This window comes from Artemia sp. Qi Xiang Cuo, chromosome 17 (genome assembly GCF_049724085.1).
Source record: "Artemia sp. Qi Xiang Cuo chromosome 17, ASM4972408v1, whole genome shotgun sequence".
Classification (NCBI taxonomy): Eukaryota; Metazoa; Arthropoda; class Branchiopoda; order Anostraca; family Artemiidae; genus Artemia; species Artemia sp. Qi Xiang Cuo.
The window spans coordinates 30,463,971-30,478,662 of NC_142810.1; the positions used below are offsets into that span (position 1 = coordinate 30,463,971).

General features: G+C 37.3%; 1 protein-coding gene across 2 annotated transcripts in view; it reads left to right on the forward strand.

Moving 5' to 3' along the window:
- corn (microtubule-binding protein cornetto) overlaps positions 1–14,692 on the forward strand; it is a 159,153-nt gene that overhangs the window by 111,083 nt on the left and 33,378 nt on the right. For both annotated transcript variants that reach the window (XM_089102892.1, XM_089102893.1), the window contains exons 2-3: positions 6,099–7,562; positions 14,141–14,300. In XM_089102892.1, the coding sequence (XP_088959018.1) occupies positions 6,099–7,562; positions 14,141–14,300 (1,624 nt within the window). The remainder of the gene's footprint in view (positions 1–6,098; positions 7,563–14,140; positions 14,301–14,692) is intronic.

A 14,692-nucleotide genomic window follows, 5' to 3' on the forward strand; every position in this document is an offset into this window, starting at 1 on the left:
GATATTGATCCCCTCCTCCATCCGAAAAACAGCGGATCCAGAAATATAGGGCAACAATCTTTCCTTTGGCCGTTTTGTGTGGAATGAGCGGTTTTAGAAACCTGGAGTAGCCTCATTCGATGGGAACTAAAAGTTCTGGCGCCTTTTTTCAACGCCAAAAATAATAGGAGGGCAAACAAACTCCCTTCCATGCTCTTCTCTGACCCCCCCCCCTCCCGGTAACTCACGTGATATCGGATCACAATTTTGAGAAAGCCATTAGTTCAAAAATATTGAAAGGACTAGTTCGTATGCCTTCGGGGTCGACATCACCCCCTCGGTCCTAGGGACAATGGCTCTAAATCAGGAAGATTGCCCATTCTTCACAAATAGGTTTTAGTAAAAAGGTGCTAAGTTTGGCCTTAATTGTACGATCAGCTAGGGCCTCTCGGGGATCGTTTGCTAGGCCAAGAATTCCGAGTTTCCCAGGGGATCATCTGGAAATGATACGTGTAACTGTGTAAATCAAAAGACACCATGTGTACACGAGCTTTCAAATATTCTTCAGTATTTCTGAAATGGCTTGGGCGATCGAATTGAAACTTTCGGAGAAAATTCGAGGGGGGGGGGTTAAGCGGTTTTCGTATTTTGACATGGGGGGTGTAGTGGTAGCTCGAAAGACATTATGGTTATCCAGGCCATTGAAATAGAGTGCAGGATCTCGGGAATGACTAGGCCAAGTGGCTTTAAATTTTCGTTGGGAGGGGAGAGGTGCTAAGGAGCCAGAGAATTGGCCAATTTTTTGTCTTTGATTGGAATAAATGGTACTTATGCATTATATATAACACACGAGATAAGTCAAGTTTGGTTAGTGCAAATGAAATTAAAGAAAATAGGATGGAAATATAATAGTTTAGAAACAAATTTCGGCTATATATTTGCATATTAGGGGGTGAGGGGGGGGGGGGGGGGTAAAGCATAGCATACATTAAATACGTAACCTAACCTAGGTACCTTCCCCCCTCTAAATCCCAAAAAACAACAGTTTAAATATTGTGAACGCGATAAGAAATCACGCTTTGCAATCGATTATATCTTGAAAATACCCGTTTGACGGGTTTCCATTTGTAGTCTATCTCCTTGTAGTCTATAGCGCTATGTTATATATAATACATGAGTACTGAATAAATACCTTGTTTTGTCCCAAGGACGGGGATTGAGTTGAACCTTTCAGGAGAAGCTTTTATTTTGGGAAGAGACGCTGGTAAGGGGACTTATTTTCTCCAGTCCTTACAAAGGTGTGTAGGCTATTTTTTTTTTCTTTATAATTCTTGTCTTTCGACGGGTTTTGATTAGTTGGTATATATATTATTCAAGTAAACAAAATGCATTTTAAAAGTATTAAACCATTCCGTTTTTTTTTTTTTTTTTTTTTTTTTTTTTTTAGCTCAACACAGGAGCATATTTGTCGAAATTTTTCCCATTTTGATTTGGCAATTCTGTCAGAAAAATCAAATGGAACACTAATTAAAAGCATAAATGGAAAACATCAAATGTTGCTGAGAAGATAGAATTCCATAGAATCCGACATAACATGTCAAGCTTAAAATAGACTTTTAACTTTGTCTCGAAAACATCCCTCAACTTTAATGCAATGATACATGGTTTTCTTATGAATCTAAACAAAACAATATAAGTTACCAGTATTCTCATGCCATAGATGTTGTTCAGCCATGAAGATAATTTTGGAAAGGTGCTCAATGCTATATTTTGACAGTTCGTATGTTAATGGATTGTCGATGAAATGGGCGTAAACCGCTGCTTGAGGTAACGGCGTATTCGTAAAAGTTTATGTCGGTGAGGAAAGGGAGTAAAACCAGCGAATTATCGAAAAATGCTACGAATATGAAACTATAAAAAAATCATAAGAATCTCTGAGTTTGAGTTAAAGGGCAAAGTCGCTCCCTCTCCTTACTTTAAGTGATTGCTTTCGGTGTGGCAGGTACGCAAGATGTTTTTTTTTCTTGTAGGGAAGATTCCTCGGTACTCATGCATTATATATATCACAGCGCTATAGACTGTAAAAGGAAATACAAACGGAAACCCGTCAAACGGGTATTTGCAAGAGATATTGGATTGCAAAGCGTGATTTCTTGTCGCGTTTACAATATTTAAACTTTTGTTTTTTGGGTTTTTTTTGGGGGGGGCGGGAAAGGTGCCTAGGCTAGGTTACGTATTTAATATATGCTATGGTTCACCCCCCCCCCCTCCCTCACCCCCTAATATGCAAATATATAGCCCAAATTTGTTTCTAAACTATTATATTTTCACCCTATTTTATTTACTTATATTATTTTATTGTATTTCTTAGCATTAACTAAACTTGACTTCTTTTGTGTGTTATATATAATGCATAAGCCTAAGTACCGACTCGTCAAACAAGGCAATTCATCTTTTTTTTATAAATAAAGAAAACTGGGCTTTAATTGTCTTGTTGCTTGCTGAAAGTTAAAATCCTTTTCATAACAATTGGCCCCAAAAAAGGGAACCACTTTGTTTCTCAGTACTAATTAAAACTGGATCGTACTGTGCATTTTTGAATGGGTATTCCTCCTAGATTTTAATGATACTAAAATTTGAAGCGAAAATGTCCTCTTTCACTGTTTTTAGAAATCTGGAAAAGTGAAGGTTTTTAATTTGTTATAACCTGGCATAAACTAAATACAACGATGATTCGCTGAATAGTGCATCGAATTTGGTACAACAGTTTTTTTGAAAAAATGCTAATAAGGTTAGGTTTTTCAAATTTATTTTTTGCTAGAGTACCTACTTCTTATGAATTAAAACACTCTTAAATTTGCAATTGTCATTTTTTTCCTCCACTCTCTCACTATTTATGGCCCTTTGTATCCCATGTTTAAGAGTCAAGCCAAAGACGCCAACTTTGGAGGATGGGGGATAGAGATACCTCCGAAATGCTCTGTGGGAGATGTTTTACAGCTCCTACTATAGTCAGTAACGGGACCCCCCCCCTGCTTACAGACCTAACGTCATATCTTACGATAGCGTCTAAAAATATATAAAAGTTTTCGTATCAGTGTGTTTTTCTGGGGTCGAAATAAAACCACGTGTCTGTCGATGATGGGAGTAAAACTGTTCATTAGTTGTTTTTGTTTCATTATATGTGAGTGACACTCCTTGCATTATAATCTTCATAACCGTCATCCAATTTTCTCACGGATGTATTTTTTTTATCGTTTTAGTCGTGCGAAATTCACTGAATGTAATAACCGCGACTTAACTTTGGATCATTGCGGTTTCTATCTTAGTTTTGAACTTTTGTTTGGACTTCAATCTTCTTGGAGGTGGTATTTTTTCTATAACAATTTTAAGCATGATACAATAAAGCCATAGGTTGTTTTTATACCGCAAGTTAAGAAATTGCTGTAGAATTATGTAGCTAGAGTAATCTTCTGCTTTCATCGGCTTTGGTGTTTTGAGACGGATGCGGGTCTTCATTCCGACACCGGCCCTTTCGCCATTCCTATCCCCAGAAGGGAATCTTGCCTGCGTAGCTTCATAACAGCGTTGGTGGATGGCTACCTTTTACTCGAATCAAAAAACTGAAATAATAATTAAGCAGATCATATTTTTATGTGCTAAAAAAAATGCATAACTAATATACAAACTGGCTACCAGCGCTGCGCATCCGGCAAGCATAACTGAGTCCAGAGTAAATGTAAAACTACAAACAAAGCCCATGACTTTCAATTTTTACTAAATCAAGAAAGTTGCTTGAAAAAATCCTGCTGGTATTAGAGTTGAACCCAAGATTCTCTGATGAATAAGAAAAGCCACTAGCCCGAGAGCGACTAGCTCTGGCTCTTCGCCAGAAAATCTTAGGTTCAACTCTCCTATATATCAGCAGTGATTACTTCAAGCCCTTTTTTTGTTTAGCAAAATGATTTTTCACTAGCTCACCTTACTCGAACCGTGACTGCTAACAAGATTGTGTAAGATGACATCGAGGGGTGGTGCCCGATGATGAAAATACAGCCTGGTCCATAGAGATAGAGATAGAGATAGAAAAAAGAAAAGAGGAAAATTTTCTGGTCAGGTTTTGTCTTTAGCCCGGGGTGAGACTAAACTTTGTGCGAAATTTCTGTAGTGGAACAAAATAATCCACCATCTAGTGAGAATCTGGCCTCTCTTCGTTTTTCTATCTCTTTGTCCGAGTCTACAACACAGTTTTGTACTGGATTTTAAATAATAAATAATTTTTTGAGGGGTTTGCTTGCTGTGGTAATTTTCCCGGGGGCTGTTTGACACCCTCCTTGGTATGTTATTTTATTTTGTATCGTCTCCCCATCGTTGCATAATACATGTAGGCATGAATGAATAATGAGTCGAGGGTAATAGGACTTCTGGATTGCTTGTCCAGGCAATCGACTGGCGTTGATAATAAATCATCAAATGCTTAAAATCTTCGAATGCTGAAGATGGGCCCCAGTTTGCATAAAATCTCCAAGAGGCAATTGACAAGGGACTGCTGTTAGCATATGTATTAGCTGACTTGTTTTCCAATTGAGAACCTTTCAATTTACCATGCCCCCCTTTCTTAGGACAAGCTGATTCACTGGATTAAACTCATTAGATCTTGTGTTTGTGGAATCAGTGCAAAGAGAGTAAAATCTGTTGTTTTGAACATTCCGGTACTGTTCAATTAGCTGGAGCCCACGCGAGAAGTCAAGTTTGGTTTATGTTTTGGGCTCTATATTTGCACATTAGGGGGGGGGGGGTAAAGCATTACCTATATTAAATACGTGACATCTAAACTAGGTACCTTTTTTTCCCCTAAACCCCCAAAAACAAAAGTTTGAATATTGTAAACGCAATGATCAAACCACGGTTTGCAATCCAATTCTCTATTGAAAGAAACTCGTTTAACTAGTTTCCTTTATTATCTTCCCTATACAATATATCGCGTGGGTTGCAGCTAATTGAACAGTACCAACATTCAAGGCCGTGCCCAGGATTTTTTTTAAAGGGGGGTTTTACTCAAAGATTTTTTCGGGGGTGGGGGGTGGTTGCACAAAAAAACTCAAAAAACGCATAATAAATTTTTTATATCCATTTTTTATGTTTTACTAGTCAGACAAACATTTCGGGGGGGGGGGGGAGTCAAACGCCCCTACCCCCCCCCTCTGGGTACGGCCTTGCCGACATTCTTTTCAAGTCTTTGTCATAGAGAAGGCTTAGCTTAGCAAACGATTAACACTTCTTTATTTGTGAAATGATAATTATTTAATAAAATAGATAAAAAATTACAACTCCGTTCTTTCAGGGGGAAGGGAGTTCCCCTTCTGTTTCAGCACCGTTGCTCACTGTTAAGCTTAAACCAAATGAAAAGCCACTTTGCCTTTTCTAAAGCCAAGAGTATTTCCCGATATTTCCTTCCGGAATTGTATAAACATTCAAGAGTAAATCATATCTTGTCAAGAGATACCTGTGTTTTTGTGTCTATGTGATTTAGCTTGCCTAAACAAACTTGATCATCATCATGAGGCGATTAAGCTGGAGAAAAGGAAATGTTATGACAAACCAGCATTCTCTTGCCTTATTAGAGACGATACAGACAAGGGAAGAAACGGCGGGCATGTTTCCTCCTGAAATATTAACACATCATAAAGAGTGCAGAACGTTGGCAAAAATTAGAAAATATCTCACTATTCTGGCAAGGTTTAAATCTTTGCTGACAAAAGAGAGAGAGAGATGAAAAAGAGAATACACAAACAATTAAAAATCTCCAGAGCAATTGCAGGTGCATAGGGTGTCGAATCGACGTTTTTTTTGTTGCTGGGTCTTTTTTACAAGGACAAGTAGCAAGTCTATCGCCCAACCTTGCTGCAGCAGGGATCGATCCATGGGCCTTCTGTTGCCAGGTAAAACATAAACCTTCTTGTGCTACCACTGGGTGAAATAACTTTCAAATTTTCCAAATGAAGTTTTGTTTTATTTATTTTTATTTTTTGCCGATCTGAAACTATTGTTTGTAAAAAGACCTGTTAAAAACAGATCCATGAATTTTAGATATTTGTTTAAGTACCCTCAAATTTCAGGTTAAGAGAAAGCATCTTCAGAATCTCAAAATGGAAGTCGATTTTGCATCAAGAAGTCACAGATTTCCTCAGATGAATCTCAGTTTAAGTAATTTAGTTGAATCGGAAGTATTTGTTGGTGATGAAAATGAGGATTATTTACCTACTCCAATAAGTGAAGAGAATTTTAATGCAGCATTACAGTTTGATAAGTTTGTGGCTAATGTGCCTTCGGAAGAACTGCACTCGTGGAATGACCATTTTGGACGACTTGAGCAAAATTCACCTGACGAATATCCGTCTTTAAGTGAAGGATCTGAAAAAGGGTATAATGAATATTGCAGAATTACCTTAAGCGAAGCTAATGGTGAAGAAGTTGTTACTGCAGTGAAGTATCAGCAAAATGTTGACAAATCAACTTTCGATAAAAAAGTATCAACACTCTCGACTGGACTAGAAAATGTGAATTTACAAAGTCGTTTGCCTAGAAAAGAAAAGAATTTTTTAAGAAGAAGTGATCCAAGACGGAGAACAATTTCTAGTGTAACTGGGGTTGAATTTCAGTCGACGCCCTCTAAAAGCACATCTTCTAAAGTGCAAGCAGATCTCAAGCCACAAAGTCCTCTAGTTCGATCTACCCAGCGCTCCTCTTTTAATTTGCGTAGTAGTCGTACTCCACAATCAAGCCCTGGGCTACTGCGTTCCCACCTTATGGAAACATCCCCGTTGCCTACAAGGTCAAAAAGCGGCTATAATAGTCCAGGCCGTAGCTCTGCTAGCCCACTGCCAAGTGAAGGCTCACGAGATAGCCCTATAGGGACTCGAGCCCGCACGAAAACTGATCGCAAGCCATTCACGACGGTTGTTAAGCCCAGCCCTATGCGTTTGGATATAGGCTATGAAGCAAGGGCCAAGCAAGACGTTGTAAAAGCAGCAGCTGATAAGTTTGCGACACTGCCGCGTCGAAAAGTTAAAGCTGAAGTCTCAAAGCCTTCAAAAGAAGTTCCTAAGCAAGTTACCAAATCGGATGCAGCGAAAACCACAAAACGTGAGCTCATGCCCAATTTAATGTCGTCTTCAGCTTACTCCACCCTCCCAAGGAAAAATAAAACTGTCGATCATCCGCCCACCAAAGTTGAGATAAAGCGATCCGTGACCCGTAACATCCGACCCACCGTACCCAACAGAAAACAGACTCTCATATGTCATGAAACGGAAACACAAACTATTCTTTATGGGTATGATCTTGACGCTGGTGCAACTATATGCTCTAAATGTTCAACCCCTGATGAAGTTAAGTTTTTTGATAGTAAGGATGTTCAAGTAGACATACTGGATAGGGATCTGGAGACGCGTTTTAAAAATGAATCTAAACGGGCTGAAGGGCTTGCACATCAGGTAAAGCAACTAACGGAACGACTTAACTCTTTTGATCAGAATGATGTAACACTAGAAAAATATACACAGATTCGGGAAGAACTCCAGGTAAATATTCTCCCTTTTGTTTTCTTTTTCCTTCGGTACTACTACTACTAACAACTCACTGCAGCACCAAGCCGCCTGAGGCCAACACAGCTACGCACGCTCTCCCTCCCTCCCAGTCTATTCAAAGCCTCCCTCTTTACACCCTCCCTGGAAGTTCCCGTTTCCTTTAAATCTTTCTTTATGACATCCTTCCACCCCAACCGCGGAAGACCTGCTTTCCGTTTAGCCCTAGACGGTTGACCGAAAAGTTTTTCATTCGCTACTTTTTGTTTATTTCTTGTGTGCATTTGGTTATGACCATTGCTAGGGGATTTCTTGGGGAACGGGGAAAGGCAATCGGCCAGACTTATGAGGGATAAATTTACAATTGTCTGTCAGCTTTGTGTTTTCATGGGAATGGCATCCACTCTTGTGCCCCTAGCTACCTCCATTCTTCTAACCAATAACATGTCCTATGAAAAAGAAATTGACACGATTTTGTTATGCTTTGTCGCAGTTATACGTACATATTTGTTAAGCCTACTTCCTAAAAACCAGCTATTTGTGTAGATCATCTTATATAGGCTATATATTAAATAAAAAAAAGAAAAGTTTTTTCAAACTGAAAGTAAGGAGCAACGAACAGAAATTATTACGTATTTGAGTGGAGTTGCCTCCTCCTCAATACCCCTCTCTTCGCGCTTAAGGCTTTTAGTACTTTCAAAAAACAGATTTTCAATCTAATTAAACGGCCCTTGTTTTGCAGGATACACTCTTAAAGAATGGGGGCAAAAAGTCAAACTTTAGCGTAAAGTACGAGGTACCGAGGAGGGGAGAAACCCTCCCCTCATATACATAATCATTTCTGCTCGTTTTAACTTTTGCTGTTGTTCCTTACTTCCAGTAGAAAAAACTTGTCTTTTTTAAAATTTCTGATCCTTTTTTTAAATAATGCCAGGAAAACTGGCTCCTCTTCCATGTAAATTCCCCCCCCCCACGGAAAATCTCTATGGAAATTTCATCTCATGTATCCCCTCCCCTGTCAAGAAAATCCCCCCGGACAATTTCATTCTCGCTGAAAATCTCCCTTGGGAATTTCTTACGGACGATTCTGCCTGCAAAATTCTTCTTAGCACACTTTTATTTGAAAAAGATTTTAATTTCTGATCCCCCCTCCCACCTGTGGAAAGTTGCTCACGCATAAAATTCCTCCATGAAGAATTTCTTCCGCTGGAAATTCCCCATGAGGAATTTATCTCTTGGGAAATTCTCCCCCCCCCCCCATGAAAAATCTCTCTGGATAATCTAACCCAGTGGAAATTCCCCCTGGACAATTGTCTTGACATCTCCACATATAAAATTGAGTCAACAAAGAGAAAGTAAGAATAAAAATAAAAAAAATATATAAAAAATAAATAAAATAGTTTAAAAACAAAAATAATTCCTTATATGATTTCTGGCAAGCCCCCAGGGTAAATTTCCCCAAAAAACGTCACCCTCCTGAAACTTCCCTCCCCATGGAAAACTACCCGTGGATAATCCCCCCAGCAGAAAATTTGCATATAGGCCTACTTCCCAATAACAAATACTTTACGTAAACAATGGGCAAATTTCATAACCTACAGACCTTTCCCCAGAGGCTGGGGGGTCATTTTATCCCCAAAGGCATAGCTATTAGACCTTTCAACTATACTGGACATTATGGCTATTGGGGGTGTGATTTCCCCCGCCGCCCCCCGACTTTGGGAGAAAAGTCATATCAGAGGGGGGAGGCTAGTTGCCCTCTAAGTTTCGGTCACTTTAAGAGGACACTAGATCGTTTAATTTCCGTTCAAATGAGCCCTCTCCTGATCTTCTAGGACCATTGGTTCGATATGATCATGCATCCGTTATCATCTGGAAAAAAAAACACAAAACTGTACATTTTCGCAGATGGGAGTTTTGAAACCTCTACAGTAGGGTTACTGATACGCTGAATCTGATGGGTAAGAGTAGTAAGATTCCATAAGATTTTCAATTAGATTCCTTGACTTTTTGGGGATGTTTCCCCCCTTTTTCAAAAATCAAACAAATTTTCTCAGGCTCTTGGGTTCTGATGGTTAACAGTATGCATATCATATATTTGGAATCAACATAATAAGCCAATTCTTTTGATGTGCCTTGATATCAATATTCCATTTTTAAAGTTTCGGTTACTATTGAGCCGAGTCGCTCCTTATTTACAGTTCATCACTACGAACTGTTTGATATCAATGTTTTAAGTGTGAATTAAATTCTACAACAAATTTTATTTTTATATATCATGATGCAAAATAATATAGGACTATCCATAAAAATCTGCTTCAAGTATAAGCAGATTGTTTGCTAAAGAATTCGAAAGAGCCTCCTGAAGAGCAGATTTTTTCACCCTTTCTTCAGAAAGGTTAAATTATTTAATGACCCAAATATTTAAACTTTAACCTTTTCCGTGCTATCCTTATATACCTTCACACAAGGGGGGGGGGGGATACGGAAAAACCATAAGATTAGTCTGAACAACCTTCCTCTCCTAAAAAATCTGAAAATTATGACCAATAAATGTTTTTTTCGGTACTTGTGCGTTTTATGGTACCCACGAAAGAATTCAAGTTTGATTAATGCTAATGAAATATAGTAAAGTAGGATGAATATATAATAGTTTAGAAACAAATTTGAGTTATATATTTGCACAGTAGGGGGGGTGGGGGTAAAGCACAGCATATATTAAATACGTAACCTAACCTAGGTACATTCCCTCCCCCTCCCCCCCCCCCTAAACCCCAAAAAACACACAGTTTAAATATGGTAAACGCAATGAAAACCACGCTTTGCATTCCTTTTCTCTATTGCAAATACCCGTTTGACGAGTATCCATTAGTAGTTCCTTGTACAATATATAGCGGTGGGTACCATAAAGTGCACAAGAACCGTCTTTTCTTTACATTTTGTTGAAAAGATATACATACTGAGTGGATCCGAACCAAAGAACGTAAAGGCTAGTTTTTTTTTAATGTTAGTGCCACTGAGAGGAGAGGAGGTGGAATTAAAAAAAAAAAAAAAAAAAAAAAAAAAAAAAAAAAAAAAAAAGAACGTAAAGGCTTACGATTGATACATGAAAGATTCCAAAATAATTTTTACTATCGTGATTCTCTGATGTTTTTTTTTTCAGAGCATTCTTAAGTATTGGATATGATGAAATAATCTGGTTAGTTTTACATTATGGATTTGAAAGGTTATTTCTTGCAATAAACCTTTTTTAGATTTTTCTTCTTATTTATTTTAATTCATTTTGTGCCAAAAGGAAATTAGACTTTAAGCGGTTTCGGACGTCTCATTTTGATAACTTTTTAAAAGTCATACTCATAATGTTTATTAGCATATTTCCACTGCACAGCATGAAAGTGCGTATTTTAAAATGCATTTATTATGTTATTTTTGGTTTTTGGCTCATCCACAATTTTACTTATGTTCAATAAAACCGCATATTGAAAATAAGTATCCCTCTTTTTCTTAACATCATGTGATATTCTTGAAGTCCATCCATTATCACTCAAAACTATAGTTTGCTGTAAAACTCAATTAATGTTGCATACCCCCTCCCTCGTGTGTTTGGAATATTTCATTCAAATGTATTTATTTGTTCGTGAAAGCAAATAAAGTAAGACTATGTCACCGATTTTCATTTTTCCACATTATTTTGTTTAGGTTTACAGGCATTCTCTTCAAGTAACAGGTTTAAAGGCATTCTCTTCAAGCAACAGGTTTACAGGCATTCTCTTCAAGCAACAGGCTTACAGGCATTCTCTTCAAGCAACAGGTTTACAGGCAATATCTTCAAGCAACAGGTCTACAGGCAATATCTTCATGGTTTACAGGCCATGTTTTTTTTTCTATCGAAAAAACTACCATATATTGAATGAATGAATGATTTTTATTATCCATCTTTAGCAATACTTTTATGTTTGGTATAATCATATTATATAATTTTTCCCGCTACCCAGAAGATAAATACATCTTGAGATTAAAAATAGAAGCATGGGGTGGTGGTAATTTGGTGCAAGTTTAATTTCATAAATATTCCTCAGATGTTTCGTAATAAATAGCCTACTAGAAACGTATTTTCTTCGAAAGGAAAATATTGGTTGCTAAATAACGTTGTCGTTATTGTTTAAAATAACGTTTTTTTTTTATTTTGTACATACCCCATGCATGTTGTCCTTTTATGTTTTTTTGACATTTCGTAAATTCAGGCTATACCTCTGTCAAAACTTACATTTTTTTAAAATTTCTAATCAGTTTATAATAATTTTGACACCAATTATGTGTCATCTCAAATCCAGACATGCACACTCCTCCATCCCACACTGCCCAAAGCTTCACCCCTTAAATCCTTTCTTGTGACCTCTTCCTACTCCATTCGGGGATGACCTGCTTGTCGTTTCGACCCAGGTGGATGTAATTTTTTTTTTTACCGTTGCTTGACATTGGTTTGTGTGTTCACGCAATCGAAATGAAAAGTTAGGCTCAGCTTCATGAATTTTATTAAATGCGGTCTATGAATTAAACTAATTGCATCCTTGGAAATGAAAATACGATAGGCTCATTCAATCAAGCAGGCAGGCTTTGCCTTCTAATTTACTGTTTTGCTTATGACCAATACATTTATTAGAAACTAAAATGGGTTTATAAAGTTTCTTGGGTTTTGTCTAAAATGGGTTTATGAAGTTTCTTGTTTTTTTTTTTTTCTCTTGGGCTTATGAAGTTTCTTGGGTTTTGGGTTCTTGAAGTTTCTTGGGTTTTGATCAATAGTCATTGCTTCTTTCATAGACTAAGTCCTACTTTTTTTGTAAAGGCCAGGGGCGTTTTGAGGGGCTCTGCTACCTTCTGTAGTAGCCAATTGGTCATTGTCTCTTAAAAGGGTGGATACTTTTAACTGCTACAACCTTGCATGTCATGCCCAAAACATAAGGACGTATCTATCTTTCTGTTATTATTTTACAGAAGAACGAAAATAAGGTCCTAAAACTTTTACGAGAAGAGTTCTTTCTTCAAGAACTTGATAAAGACAAATTTTCTATAAACTATACTTGGTAGCTCATGTAGAGCACACTCAAGAATTTTTTTTCTATAATTTTGTTACTAAAGTACCTCGTAGTATATTTTCATAGTATTTTGGTATATTTCATTATGATTAACCTAACTTCACTTTGTGGGTGTGTTCTGTATAATTAACAAGTACCTAATAAACAAAAATAGAAGTCATTACAAATATAAATCACTACAATAGAAAAAAAGATATATAAAATATCAACACTCCATTGGTTGATGAATTGATAAACAATTGGTTGGTTGTTACGATACTAACCGGCGTCCTAAGGGATTCTGCACAACGCTGAAACGATCTTAAGAGGTTAAAGTTCAAAGTGATTTTTGTCTCCAAAGAAATTTAATTTTTACAATAAAATATGCTATTAGGTCAGGGATGTACGCAGAGAGGGGGAGCTCTCCCTCCTTTTTGTTGAGGTGCTCTTCCCCTTCCCTGCTTGTGTACGTTCTAAGTTTTCTCAGTCTATGGACACTATTAAAATTATCAAATTTAATTATTTTTTATTCCAGCCCCCCCCCCCCTAAAAAACGTGTGTACGTGCCCGTTATGGGGCTATCCTCCTTAAATTTACTGCTCACTATATCGACGGTACTTGGATATTCGCTGATTGGCTATACTCTGCGGTCCAGATCCTTTACTACGACAGCAATGAAGTCTAAAATCATAGAGAATCTATTTTTTATCATTGTGATTCAGATATGATTCTTTACTTAACAACAATTCAAATCTGATAAGATTAGATTGAGAGGATTAACATCCCTGTACGATTAATTGGCGGACTTACTTTCAACTGTTAAACTCGAACGAAACAACACTATTAAGATGCAGGCAATACATTTTATTTAAAACAAGGCCTTTATTATGTCAAGAAGTTTCCGCTTTAGGAAATGAGAAGTGGAAGTAGAATGTAATTTAGGTAGTATTTTCTTCTTTTGTTTTGTTTCTATCATTCTCTTATGGTCCAATTTTGTCGCACTATTGAGATTTAGTCTTTGGGGTGTTTGGCGGAATTTGTTTAAAAAAAAAAGTAGCACAACTATGGAAGATGTGGTATAGACCACGCCTGCTAAAAAACGATTTCCTTTCCTTGTGATAGAATTTCTGATATCGAAACGAAAACTTTTAGTTTCTCACGTAACACAAATTAAGTTAGTCCTGAGACCCATCTATTCTATAGAAAATTTTTGGTTTGTTCCTGATTTTCTTTTTGAAAAAGAATTATACTATTAAAATATTTGACATAATATACCAGCATTTTGGAAATGCTAGTTTCCAACTAGACTAGAATATATTTTCAACTTCTGTTTTTTGAAAGAATTTCCAAAATCCCTTGTAGCTCATCCTAAAAGCGAAAGTCTACTTACACCACTACCCAGACAGTTGGGTTGCAATCTAACATCGATTATTTTGCTTGTTGAAAACGATAACTGCTTCTTTAGCAGTCAATCAAATTTGAGTGATGTCTTTATTTTAGGCTACAACTCAAAAATGGGAAGAAGCCCGGTCGCTGGCTGAACAGGCACGTGTAACTTTAGAACATGAGCGACTTGAGCGTTCTGCTGTCCAAATGGAACTTGATCGAACATCACATCGAGTTGCTGCAATGTTGGATTCCATGGAAGGTGTTGAAAAAGGTAAAATAACTGTCAGGAATGGCGCTATCCCGGGTGCACACTTGCGCGACTAACTGCTACAGTTGCTGACTTTTTGCAAATTATATTTACAAATCAGCTAGAACATAGCTGCCAAAAAAGTCCAAGCGCAATCGGACTACAAAAAGCCTAAGCTACAAATATATAAATACATAAAAATATATATATATATATATATATATTCGTTGTTGAGTATTCAGCAGCCGATATCGTGCACGACCAACCAGGGGTATATAAACTGGGCATGCACAGAAAAATTTATTTCGATAGACGAAGCGAATTATAGTAGGACGCGCGAAAAAAAACCCCCAAAAACAAACAAACAAAAACAAATAGGTGGACGAAATTTCAAAATTAGGGAATTATTGGACAAA